This window comes from Lagopus muta, chromosome 1 (assembly GCF_023343835.1).
Source record: "Lagopus muta isolate bLagMut1 chromosome 1, bLagMut1 primary, whole genome shotgun sequence".
Classification (NCBI taxonomy): Eukaryota; Metazoa; Chordata; class Aves; order Galliformes; family Phasianidae; genus Lagopus; species Lagopus muta.
In genome coordinates, this window is record NC_064433.1 from 192,450,275 (window position 1) to 192,463,530 (window position 13,256).

Below are 13,256 nucleotides of genomic sequence, written 5' to 3' on the forward strand. Positions count from 1 at the left end.
TTGGGTATGGGATGGGGATATGGGCTGGGGGAAATAGGATTGGGGAACGGGATGGGGATGTGGCACGCTGGCACACGTGTGCACGCCCGCCCTTGTGCCGACATGTGAGCGTGTGTGAGCGCCGCGTGCGGTGCGTCTGAGCCACGCGCAAACCCCGCACGTCCCCGGCCGGGACTCGAACCCGCGGCTCTCCGTCCCATCTCGGGCTCAGACCTCGCACCGCCCCTCAACGGGAGACACGACCGCTTCCGGTCAAATCCCGGAAGCGCCGCGGGATGCGCGCTGCGTTTCCGGCCACTCCCAGGAAGTTCGACGCCTTGCGGTGCACCCTGGGAGCTGTGGTGTTTTCTCGTGACGTCATCGCGGCGGCTCCTTCGGTGCGAACTACGCCTCCCAGCAGCCTTTGCGCGCCGGCGGCCGCCATCTTGTTTCACCGGCGTGAGCGCTGAGCCGGGGGGGGTTCGGTGCCGGCGGCTCCGCGGACGATGCTGGCCGCCCTTTGGGGCCGCCCGCCGCCGCCGGGCCTGGCTCGGCTCGTCGGGCCTTGCCGGTGGTTCCGTGCCCCGCGGGCCGCTCCCGGAGATCCGGAGGTGCGCACCGCGGCCGAATGGCTCCGCTTGATGCCTGGATCCGCCGCCAGAGGCCGCCGCCATCCCGTGAGGACGACGAGCGCAGAGCCGCTTTGGCGGGGAGCGACCGCGGGGGGGCGGCTGCCGTGCTGGGACAGCGCCGGGCCCGGGCCGAGCCGTAACTTAACGACTGAGCCACGAAGGGAACGGAGCGGCCATGGGAAACCCCCCCCCGGGGCGGCGTTGGTTGCGCTGGGGGCGCTGGCAGCGTGCTTCGGGAGGGAGCGATCCGCCAAGGGTGGGTATAAAAGGGGGGGGGGGGGGGGGGAGAGGAGTTCGGTGTGAGGGGTCAAATAGGTGGGGGGGGGGGGCGGGGGGTCCCGGTGGGTCGGAGGGGCTGAGAGGAAGCTGGGGGCTGTGGGGGACGGCGGGGCCTGCAGTGAGGCAGCAGGGGGGCAAAAAGAGCCGTGGATGAGCAGCAGTGGTTGAGCAATGGCTGCCATGAGCAGCACTGCGCCCTGGTGGCCAAACAGAGCAATGGGTGACCAATGGGTGACCAGAGTTGGTCAGCAGTTGACCAATGGTTGCCCGTGGGCCTGCAGTGCGTCCTGGTGAGCAAAGAGGCCAGTAGTTGGCCAACAGTTCATCAGGAGTTGACCAATGGTTGTCCATGGGCCAGCAGTGTGTCCTGGTGGCCAGAAAGACCAATAATTGACTAAAGGTTCATCAGGAGTTGACCAGTGGTTGCCCGTGAGCCAACAGTGAGCCCTGGTGGCCAAACAGAGCGATGGTTGAGCAGTGTTTGACCAGCAGTTCATTGGGTGTTGACCAATGGTTGCCCATGAGGCAGCAGTGTGTCCTGGTGGCCAAACAGAGCGATGGGTGACCAATGGGTGACCATAGTTGGTTAGTAGTTGACTAATGGTTGCCCATGGGCCTGCAGCGTGTCCTGGTGTCCAAAAAGGCCAGTAGTTGGCCAGTTGACCAATGGTTCATCAGTAGTTGAGCCCTGATGGCCAGAAAGGCCAACGGTTGGCCAGCAGTTGAGCAGTGTTTGGCCAATGGTTGCCCATGGGCCAGCAGTGCGTCCTGGTGGCCAGGAGGGCCAATGATTGACCAGAGTTTGACCAGCAGTTCATCAGTAGTTGACCAATGGTTGCCCATGAGGAAGCAGTGTTGCCCTGGTGGCCAAAAAGACCCATGATTGACCAAAGGTTCATCAGGAGTTGAGCAATGGTTGCCCATGAGCCCTGATGGCCAGAAAGGCCAACGGTTGACCAGCAGTTGAGCAGTGGTTGGCCAATGGTTGCCCATGGGCCAGCAGTGCGTCCTGGTGGCCAAACAGAGCGATGGTTGACCAGTGGGTGACCAGCAGTTGGTCAGCAGTTGTCCAAAAGTTTCCCATGGGCCTGCAGTGTGTCCTGGTGGCTGAAAAGGACAGTAGTTGACCAAAGGTTCATCAGGAGTTGACCAGTGGTTGCCCATGGATCAGCAGTGTGCCCTGGTGGCCAGAAAGACCAATAATTGACTAAAGGTTCATCAGGAGTTGACCAATGGTTGCCCGTGAGCCAACAGTGAGCCCTGGTGGCCAAACAGAGCGATGGTTGACCAGTGTTTGACCAGCAGTTCATTGGGTGTTGACCAATGGTTGCCCATGAAGCAGCAGTGTGCCCTGGTGGCCAAAAAGACCAATGGTTGACCAAAAGTTCATCAGTAGTTGAGCAATGGCTGCCCATGAGACAGCAGTGTTGTCTGGTGACCAGGAAGGGCAATGGTTAACCAGCAGTTGGCCAGTGTTTGGCCAATGGTTGTCCATGAGGCAGCAGTGTGTCCTGGTGGCCAAACAGAGCGATGGGTGACCAATGTGTGACCATAGTTGGTTAGTAGTTGACTAATGGTTGCCCATGGGCCTGCAGCATGTCCTGGTGTCCAAAAAGGCCAGTAGTTGACCAATGGTTCACCAGTAGTTGAGCCCTGATGGCCAGAAAGGCCAACGGTTGACCAGCAGTTGAGCAGTGCTTGGCCAATGGTTGCCCATGAGCAGCAGTGCGTCCTGGTGGCCAAAGAGGCCAATAATTGGCCAACAGTTCATCAGCAGTTGCCCAATGGCTGCCCATGAAGCAGCAGTGTGCCATGGTGGCCAAACAGAGCCATGGGTGACCAATGGGTGAGCAGCAGTTCATCAGGAGTAGAGCAGTGGTTGCTCATGAGGCAGCAGTGTGCTCTGGTGAGCAGGAAGGCCAATGGTTGACCAGCAGTTGAGCAGTGCTTGGCCAATGGTTGCCTGCGGGCCAGCAGTGCGTCCTGGTGGCCAAAGAGACCAGTAGTTGACCAGCAGTTCATCACTATTTGACCAGTGGTTGCACATGGGCCAACAATGAGCCCTGGTGGCCAAACAGAGCGATGGTTGAGCAGTGTTTGACCAGCAGCTCATCAGGAGTTGACCAGTTGGTGCCCATGAGCAGCTCTATGCTGCTCCAGTTGCTGCCCTGGTGGCCAAATAGCCCAGTAGTTGACCTACAGTTGGCCAGTGTTTGGCCAATGGTTGCCCATGGGCCAGCAGTGCATCCTGGTGGCCGAAAAGAGCAATGGTTGACCAGTGGGTGACCAGCAGTTCATCAGTAGTTGACCAATGGCTGCCCATGAGCCAACAGTGAGCCCTGGTGGCCAAACAGAGCGATGGTTGAGCAGTGTTTGACCAGCAGTTCATCAGCAGTTGACCAGTGGGTGCCCATGAGCAGCAGTGTTGCCCTGGTGGCCAAAAAGCCCAGTAGTTGACCTGCAGTTGTCCAGTGTTTGGCCAATGGTTGTCCATGGGCCAGCAGTGCGTCCTGGTGGCCAAAAAGAGCAATGGTTGACCAATGGGTGACCAGCAGTTGATCAGAAGTTGACCAGTGGTTGCCCACGAGGCAGCAGTGCGTCCTGGTGGCCAAAGAGGCCAATAATTGGCCAACAGTTCATCAGTAGTTGACCAGTGGCTGCCCATGGGCCAACAATGAGCCCTGGTGGCCAAACAGAGCGATGGTTGAGCAGTGTTTGACCAGCAGTTCATCAGCAGTTGACCAGTGCTTGCCCATGAGCAGCAGTGTTGCCCTGGTGGCCAAACAGAGCAATGGTTGACCTACAGTTGTCCAGTGTTTGGCCAATGGTTGCCCATGGGCCAGCAGTGTGTCCTGGTGGCCAGAGGCCAATAATTGGCCAACAGTTCATCAGCAGTTGCCCAATGGCTGCCCATGAAGCAGCAGTGTGCCCTGGTGGCCAAAAAGACCAATGGTTGGCCAGTGTTTGACCAGCAGTTCATCAGCAGTTGACCAGTGTTTGCCCATGAGCAGCAGTGTTGCCCTGCTGGCCAAAAAGCACTGGTTGGCCAATGGGTGACCAGTGTTTGACCAGCAGTTGATCAGAAGTTGACCAGTGGTTGCCCATGAGCAGCTGTGGTGCTGGTGGCCAAAAAGCACTGGTTGACCAATGGGTGACCAGCAGGAGTTGAGCAGTGGTTGCCCACGAGGCAGCAGTGTTGCCCTGGTGGCCAAAGAGGCCAATGGTGCCCTGGGGGGCACGGCACAGAGCGCGGGCAGCAGGGTGAGAGTGCTTCTGCTCTCCTCCCCTCTGCTGTGCCCTGGGGAAGCCAAACCTGGAGCGCTGCTCCCAATGCTGAGCTGCCCAGCTCTGAGCTGCGGCGATGCTGCAGGAAGACGTGGAGGGACGAGCAGGACGAGCTGCATGCGACCCCCAGAAGAGCTGCAGAGCAAAAGAGACGCTGAGGTTTGCAGCAGCGCTTGGAACCTTGCAGGCAACACGCGGCAAGGCAGCTCTAGGGAGGGCCGTCCCTCCTGGGGCCCACAGGGCCGGGATGCTGTCCTTCCCCTTGCAGCCAGGAGATGTCCTGCTCGGCCTGCACAGCGTTCCTGCTGCCGCTGGGAGCCCCTGACGGCTGCCTGCTGTGTGTGCCAGCTTTGTTTCCACAGCTGTTGGCCCAGCTGCTCCCTTGCTGCGGTGCTGTGCTGCTGCCCCCCGGCTCCATCGCTTTGAGCCCTGCTCTTGTTGGCCATCCGTGGCAGATCTGTGCCAGCCCAGTGCCAACAGCGGGGCTGCCCTCAGTCAACGAGCGGCCTGGGAGCAGTCGACCCTTCCCAACCTGCCTTGTTGGATGCTCTGAGCGCCTCCTAACTCCCTTTCTCTCCTTTGCTTTCAGAAGATGCTCTGCTGGAAGCCTCGACCCTTCCCAACCTGCCTTGTTGGATGCTCTGAGCGCCTCCTAACTCCTTTTCTCTCCTTTCCTTTCAGAAGATGCTCTGCTGGAAGCCGCCAGGATCAACAACGTTGCCGAAGTCAGCAGGTGAGCAGATTGCTGGAGGTGCCCGAAAGAACGCTGACAGCTTTGGGGTGGCCTGGAAGCTTGCATGGGATGGGAGCTTCCTAGGGCTGGGTGAGCAGGCTGGTAGGTGAGGGAAAGGCTGCTGATGGATGCACCCAGACTGCAGCACAGCCTTTGGCACGGTCAGTCACTGCATCCTGCTGCAGAAACTGGCTGCCCGTGGCCTGGGCGGTTTTACCCTCTGTTGGATGAGGAGCTGAATGAGGGCCGCGCTCAATGGCGGTGAATGGGGGGAAGCCCAGCTGTGCCCCATTTCCAGCAGGGTCCCCCTGGGGCCCATCGTGTTTCATGGATGGCTCCGATGAAGGCGTGGAGGGCGTTGAGTGTGCAGTGACAGCGAGCTGGGAGCTGGGCTGGATCTGCGGGAGGGCAGGGAGGCCCTGCACAGGGATCTGGATCAGCGATGGCTGGGCCGAGGGGAGCGGGATGAGGAGCAACAAGGCCGAGTGCTGCGTTGGGACCCATTGGGACACAATGGGACCCATAGAAACACCTTGGGACCCATAGAGACACGTTGGGATGCATAGAGACGCATTGGGACCCATCAGGACCCATAGAGACACATTGGGACCCATTGGGACACATTGGGACCAATAGAGACTCATTGAGACCCATAGAGACACATTGGGACCCATAGAGACATGTTGGGACCCTTAGAGACACGTTGGGACCCTTAGAGACACATTGAGACACATTGGGACCCATAGAGATCCATAGAGACACGTTGGGACCCATAGAGACCCATAGAGACACGTTGGGACCCATAGAGACATGTTGGGACACTTTGGGACCCATAGAGACACATTGGGACCCATAGAGACACGTTGGGACCCATAGAGACACGTTGGGACCCATAGAGACACATTGGGACCCATAGAGACACGTTGAGACCCATAGAGACACGTTGGGACCCATAGAGACCCATTGAGACCCATAGAGACACATTGGGACCCATAGAGACACATTGGGACCCATAGAGACACGTTGGGACCCATAGAGACACATTGGCACCCATAGAGACACATTGGGACCCATAGAGACACATTGGGACCCATTGGGACCCATAGAGATACGTTGCAACCCATAGAGACACGTTGGGAGCCATAGAGACACATTGGGACCCATAGAGACACGTTGGGACCCATAGAGACATGTTGGGACCCAGAGACACATTGAGACCCATAGAGACCCATAGAGATACATTGGGACCCATTGGGGCCCATAGAGACACGTTGGAACCCATAGAGTCATGTTGGGACCCAGAGAGTCATGTTGGGACCCACAGGGACACATTGGGACCCATAGAGACACGTTGGGACCCATAGAGACACATTGAGACACGTTGGGACCCATAGAGACACGTTGGGACCCATAGACACACATTGGCACCCATAGAATCACAGCATCTCAGAGCTGTAGGGGTCAGAAGGAAGCTGCAGAGCTCATGCAGTCCAGCCCCCTGCGCAGGCAGGTTCCCTACAGCATCCCTTCCCTGGCAGCGTTCAGGAGGTGCCTGGATGCGGAGCTGTGTGATGATTTAGTGCTGGTGGTGCTGGTAGCAATGGGGCTGTTGGACTGATGATCCTGCAGCTCGTTTCCAACCTTGTGATGCTGTGATTCTGCCATTCAGACGCTCCTCTCTGCTGCGCCCCCTCAGCCGTGCAGCAGGGGATCCCCAGGGCCAGCGCTGCTCCTTGCTGCCCCGGGAGGCTCAAAGGAAGCAGCGTGGCTCCGTGCGGCCCAGGGCTGAGCTCTGGCCTGGATCAAGGGCTGAAGGGAGGATGTTGGCGTGCCGCTAATTGGCACATGGGTTCTGCTGCTCGTAATTGCAGGAAGCTGCTGCTCAGAGCCGTCTGGCTGATGGGCGAGCCTGCAAGGCAGGGCAGCAGCAGGGATGCTCCGTGCTCCCCACGCTCAGCATAGGGCTGCAGTGCGTGCGTTCCAGCTGGGAAGCAGCAGCCAGGATCTCCATTTTCCATGCTGTACAAAGGGGGAAGCAGCAGCCAGGCCCTGCTTTTTCCATGCTGTGCAAATGGAAGCTGCCCTTTTCAGCTCAGCTGCCTGCCTGTCCTCACCCCAACCCTCTGCATGTTAAAACCACGACTGTTGGTCACCTCCTGGGACAAACCATCACCGGTCCAGGGCTGCATTTCTGGAAGTCATAGAATCATAGAATCATCGAATCCCCAAGGTTGGAACAGACCTCAAAGCTCATCCAGTCCAACCGTTCCCCCATTCCCAACAGCTCCCACTGAACCCCGTCCCTCAACACAACATCCAGCCTTTCCTTCAACACCCCCAGGCTCGGTGCCTCCACCACCTCCCTGTGCATCCATTGCAGTGCTGCCCACCTTTCTGACCAGCAATTCTTCCTCATGTCCAGCCTGAATCTCCCCTGCCGTAGCTTGAAGCCATTCCCTCTGCTCCTATCACTGATGACACGAGAGCAGAGGCCGACCCCCAGCTCACTACAACCTCCCTTCATGCAGCCATAGAGAGCAATGAGGTCTCCCCTGAGCTCCTCTTCTCCAGGCTGAACATTCCCAGCTCCTTCAGCCTCTCCTCATCAGCCCTGTGTTCCAGACCCCTCACCATTTCGTTGCCCTCCTTTGAACACGTTCCAGGGCCTCAATATCTTTCTCGCAGTGAGGGGCCCAAAACTGGACACAGCACTCGAGGTGCGGCCTCACGAGTGCTGAATACAGGGGAACAATATAGGAACAATATAGGGGAACAATCACCTCTCTGCTCCTGCTTGCAACGCTGTTCTGATGCAGGCCAGGCTGCCATTGGCCTTCTTGGCCACCTGGGCACACTGTGGGCTCATGTTCAGCCCAGCATCCATCCATACCCCCAGGTCCATTTCCTCTACGCCGTCCTCCAGCCACACCAGGCCTGCAGCATCACCTGGGGTTGTTGTGGCCCAAGTGCAGGACCCGGCATCGCTGCCCTTCTGCTCCATGTCGGAGTGCAGGGCTGGGGCAGCAGGCAGGGGCGCCCTGCAGAGCGGGGACGGCAGATGGAGCCCCCAAGGGAGCAGCGTGGAAGCGCCGCAGCCCTGCTGAGGGCACAGCGGTGCCTGCAGACGCGTCCTTGCGGCCGTTCCTCCTTCAGATGGGTTCTGCCCCCGGGTGCTGAGACGGGAGAAACGGCACCACAACGAGGGCGGCTGTTGGAAATGAGAGGTTCTGAAGGGAAACCAAACCAAGAGAGGACAGCAGAGCCGCCCGGGGGCACAAAGGGCGTCCAGGAGCAGCGCTGCTTGCGCTCATCTCCCACCAGCCTCAGCCCACACGGCTCTGCTGGCAGCTCTGCTGGCCCCTCGCCACCTCTCAGCCACCAAAAGAGCAAAGCTGGGCACGCACAGATCTGTGGGGCGAAGGCTCAGAACAGGGACTTGTTGGCTGGGACCCCTTGTTGACTGGTGAGGTCCCACAAGAGTGGAGGCTTGCCAATGTGACTCCTGTTCACAAGAAGGGCTGTAAGGAGGATCTGGGGAACTGCAGGGCTGTTACCTGACCTCGGTGCCAGGGAAGGTGATGGAGCAGATCGTCTGGAGGCGGGATGAGCGGGGGATCAGGCCTAGCAGCATGGGTTCATGAAGGGCAGGTCCTGTTTGACCAACCTGATCTCCTCCTATGATCTGTGACCCATCTGGTGGATGAAGGAAAGGCTGTTGATGTGCTCTACCTAGACTCCAGCAAAGCCTTTGGCACTGTCTGCCACAGCATTCTCCTGCAGAAGCTGGCAGCTTGGATGGCTGCACTCTGTGCTGGGTGAGGAGCTGGCTGGAGGGCCGGGCACAGAGAGTGGTGGTGAATGGAGTCAAATCCAGCTGGCGACCGGTCGTGAGCGGTGTTCCGCAGGGCTCGGGGCTGGGGCCTGTCCTCTTCAATATCTTTATTGATGACCTCGATGAGGGCATCGAGTGCAGCCTCAGTACATTCGCAGATGACACCAAATTGGCTGGAAGTGTGGATCTGCCTGGGGGTAGCGAGGCCCTACAGAGGGATCTGGACAGGCTGGAGAGCTGGGCTGGAGCCAATGGAATGAGTTTCAACAAGGCCAAATGCCGGGTCCTGCACTTCGGCCACAACAACCCCAGGCGACGCTGCAGGCCTGGTGTGGCTGGAGGACGGCGTAGAGGAAATGGACCTGGGGGTATGGATGGATGCTGGGCTGAACATGAGCCCACAGTGTGCCCAGGTGGCCAAGAAGGCCAATGGCAGCCTGGCCTGCATCAGAAACAGCGTTGGCAGCAGGAGCAGAGAGGTGATTGTTCCCCTGTATTCAGCACTGTGAGGCCGCACCTCGAGTGCTGTGTCCAGTTTTGGGCCCCTCACTGCAGGAAAGATATTGAGGCCCTGGAACGTGTTCAAAGGAGAGCAATGAAATGGTGAGGGGTCTGGAACACAGGGCTGATGAGGAGAGGCTGAAGGAGCTGGGAATGTTCAGCCTGGAGAAGAGGAGCTCAGGGGAGACCTCATTGCTCTCTATGGCTGCATGAAGGGAGGTTGTAGTGAGCTGGGGGTCGGCCTCTGCTCTCGTGTCATCAGTGATAGGAGCAGAGGGAACGGCTTCAAGCTACGGCAGGGGAGATTCAGGCTGGACATGAGGAAGAATTGCTGGTCAGAAAGGTGGTCAGGCACTGCAATGGATGCCCAGGGAGGTGGGGAGGCACCGAGCCTGGGGGTGTTGAAGGAAAGGCTGGATGTTGTGTTGAGGGACGTGGTTCAGTGGGAGCTGCTGGGAATGGGGGGAACGGTTGGACTGGGGGAGCTTTGAGGTCTGTTCCAACCTTGGGGATTCGATGATTCTATGATGCCGGCAGTCAGCACCACCAGAAGCCGTTGTTTGAGCCGGAGTTCAAGTTTCCATCTTCCTGTTGGTGCAGCTGGCAGAGGGCGGGCGCTGAGCACAAACTCAAACATGCCCTCTGGGCTCGGTGTCAGCTCGCAGCCGCTCACCCAGAACCCCGACCCAGGGCTGAATAGAGGCACATCTGTGGCGGGGCGCAGCCCCACGGGGCTCCTTTCTCTGCAGGACGGATCAAAGCGCTGCGCAGCTCTGGGGGGTGAAGGAGCCGACAAAACTCTCTCCCAAAGCTCCGGCAGCGAATTCCAGTGCAGCCACGAGGCCTTGGTGCTCGAAATGCGTTGTAGCAAAGCGCTGCCGGCCCGGTGTTGGCTCACACTGAGCTGCTTGGTGCTGTTTGGTGGCTGAAATCAGGGAAAATCCTGTTCTGAGCTGAAATCCAAGATGTGCTGGAGGATGGAGCTGCTGTGTTAAAACCGACTGGCCCCCATCCAGGCTGCGTGCTGCTGCAGGTCACAGAAGAGACATGTTGGGGCACATTGGGACCCAGAGAGATACATTGGGACCCATAGAGACACACTGGGACCCAGAGAGATACGTTGGGACCAATAGAGACACATTGGTACCAATAGAGACACATTGGGACCCAGAGAGATACATTGGGACCCATAGAGACACATTGGGACCCATAGAGACACGTTGGGACCCATAGAGACACGTTGGGACCCATAGAGACACATTGGGACCCATAGAGACACGTTGGGACCCATAGAGACACGTTGGGACCCATAGAGACACATTGAGATGCATAGAGACACATTGAGACCCATAGAGACACATTGGTACCAATAGAGACACATTGGGACCCAGAGAGATACGTTGAGACCCATAGAGACACGTTGGACCCATAGAGACACATTGGGACCCATAGAGACACGTTGGGACCCACAGAGACACGTTGGCACCCATAGAATCACAGCATCCCAGAACTGCAGGGGTTGGATGGAGCTGCAGAGCTCATGCAGTCCAACCCCCTGCCCCAGCCGTTCCTACAGCAGTCGCACAGCTCAGCATCCAGGCAGCTCTGGAACATCTGCAGAGCAGGAGACGCCACCACCTCCATGGGCAGCAGTGAGCAGTGGGACCATAGGGACACGTTGGGACCCATAGAGACACGTTGGGACCCATAGGGACACGTTGGGACCCATAGAGACACGTTGGGACCCATAGAGACACGTTGGGACCCATAGAGACACATTGGGACCCATAGAGACACATTGGGACCCACAGAGACACATTGAGATGCATAGAGACACACTGGGACCCATAGAGACACATTGGGACTCATAGAGACATGTTGGGACCCATAGAGACACGTTGGGACCCATAGAGACACATTGGGACCCATTGGGATCCATAGAGACACATTGGGACACATAGAGACACATTGGGACCCATAGAGACAGGTTGAGACCCATAGGGACACATTGGGACCCATAGAGAAACATTGGGACCCATTGGGATCCATAGAGACACATTGGGACACATAGAGACACATTGGGACTCACAGAGACACATTGAGACCCACAGAGACACGTTGGGACCCATAGAGACAGGTTGAGACCCACAGAGACACATTGGGACCCATAGAGACACGTTGAGACCCATAGAGACAGGTTGGGACCCATAGGGACACGTTGGGACCCATAGAGACACGTTGGGACCCATAGAGACACGTTGGGACCCATGGACACCCATTGGGACCCATAGAGACAGGTTGAGACCCATAGAGACACCTTGGGACCCATAGAGACACATTGGGACCCATAGGGACACGTTGGGACCCATAGGGACACATTGGGACCCATAGGGACACGTTGGGACCCATAGGGACACGTTGGGACCCATAGGGACACGTTGGGTGCAGTGCTGGGAGGTGCTGGCTGAGTGCACAGCACTGCTGGGGAGTCAGACGTCGCTGTGCTGCACGGTGAGCTGCCTGCAGAACGAGGGATCCAGCACAGAACAGGCAGGGAGCTCTTGGAACAGAACAGCGCAGGGCCACCAGCATGGAGAGCGGCCTGGAGCATCTGTGCTATGGGGAAAGGCTGAGTGAGCTGGGGCTGTTCAGCATGGAGCAAAGGAGGCTGAGAGGGGAGCTGAGCCAGGGCTGTGGGTATCTGAGGTGTGGGGCAGCATGGCGAGGATGGACTGTGATCAGTGGGGAGTGGAGACAGGAGGAGGGGAAACAAGGAACTGAGCATAGGAAGTTGTGCAGCAATGTGCGAAGGAACGGCTGTGCAGTGAGGGGAGGAGCGATGGGACAGGGAGGGGGGAGTCTGTGGGTCCCAATGGGTCTCTATGGGTCCCAACATGTCTCTGTGGGTCTCAACATGTCTCTATGGGTGTCAACGTGTCTCTATGGGTCCCAATGTGTCTCTATGGGTCCCAATGTGTCTCTATGGGTCCCAACGTGTCTCTATGGGTCCCAACATGTCTCTATGGGTCCCAATGTGTCTCTATGAGTCCCAATGGGTCCCAGTGTTTCTCTGTGGATCCCAATGTGTCTCTGTGGGTCCCAACGTGTCTCTGTGGGTCCCAACGTGTCTCTATGGGTCCCAATGCATCTCTATGGGTCCCAATATGTCTCTATGGGTCTCAATGTGTCTCTATGGTTCCCAATGGGTCCCAACCTGTCTCTATGGGTCCCAATGTGTCTTTATGGGTCTCAACGTGTCTCTATGGGTCTCAACGTGTCTCTATGGGTCCCTATGGGTCCCAACGTGTCCCTATGGGTCCCAACGTGTCCCTATGGTCCCACTGCTCACTGCTGCCCATGGAGGTGGTGGCGTCTCCTGCTCTGCAGATGTTCCAGAGCTGCCTGGATGCTGAGCTGTGCGACTGCTGTAGGAACGGCTGGGGCAGGGGGTTGGACTGCATGAGCTCTGCAGCTCCATCCAACCCCTGCCGTTCTGGGATGCTGTGAAATCAAGGGCGGGGGGGCAGGAGCTCACGGCCCCCAGCATGGAATGCAACGTGTGGAAGATGCGTGACGTGATGCAGGGAGCGAAATGTGGGTGCTGTGGCTGTGCTGGTCCAGCAGGCCCAGCTTTCGGAATGGGAAACCTCCGGATTCATGAATTTAACCCACCATCAGAGCTGTGCAGTCAGAGCCGTTTGGCTGCCACAACAGGATCTGAATTTCGGTTTGAGAATGAGGGTCATTCGGCCTCCAGTGCACACAGTGCAGGGAAAAAGCCCTTTGGTGAGCACAGGAGGCTGTGGGGCGCAGGGGGTGCGACGTGTCCCCATGGCCAGCAGGAATTCCTGCTCCGTGCCGCTCCAGGGGCTGCTCCTGCCCGAGGGCACACAGATGGGCTGCAGCGCGTTGGATGGGGCCATGGGATGGCTGTGACCCACGGCGCTGTGGGCGCACGCACGGATGGCTCAGAGATAGCGATCTGCCGCCAGCTGTGCATCCTGTCCCATCCTGG

General features: G+C 58.3%; 1 protein-coding gene across 2 annotated transcripts in view; it reads left to right on the plus strand.

Annotated features, from left to right (window-relative positions):
* The first annotated feature begins 43 nt into the window (after nucleotides 1–43).
* CLPB (caseinolytic mitochondrial matrix peptidase chaperone subunit B) overlaps nucleotides 44–13,256 on the plus strand; it is a 58,367-nt gene continuing 45,154 nt past the window's right edge. The window contains exons 1-2 of one of the 2 annotated variants that reach the window (XM_048946973.1): nucleotides 44–867; nucleotides 4,860–4,908. In XM_048946973.1, the coding sequence (XP_048802930.1) occupies nucleotides 486–867; nucleotides 4,860–4,908 (431 nt within the window). In that variant the 5' untranslated portion in view covers nucleotides 44–485. Of the gene's footprint in view, nucleotides 868–4,856; nucleotides 4,909–13,256 lie in introns of both variants that reach the window. The other variant, XM_048946966.1, reaches the window with a different exon arrangement.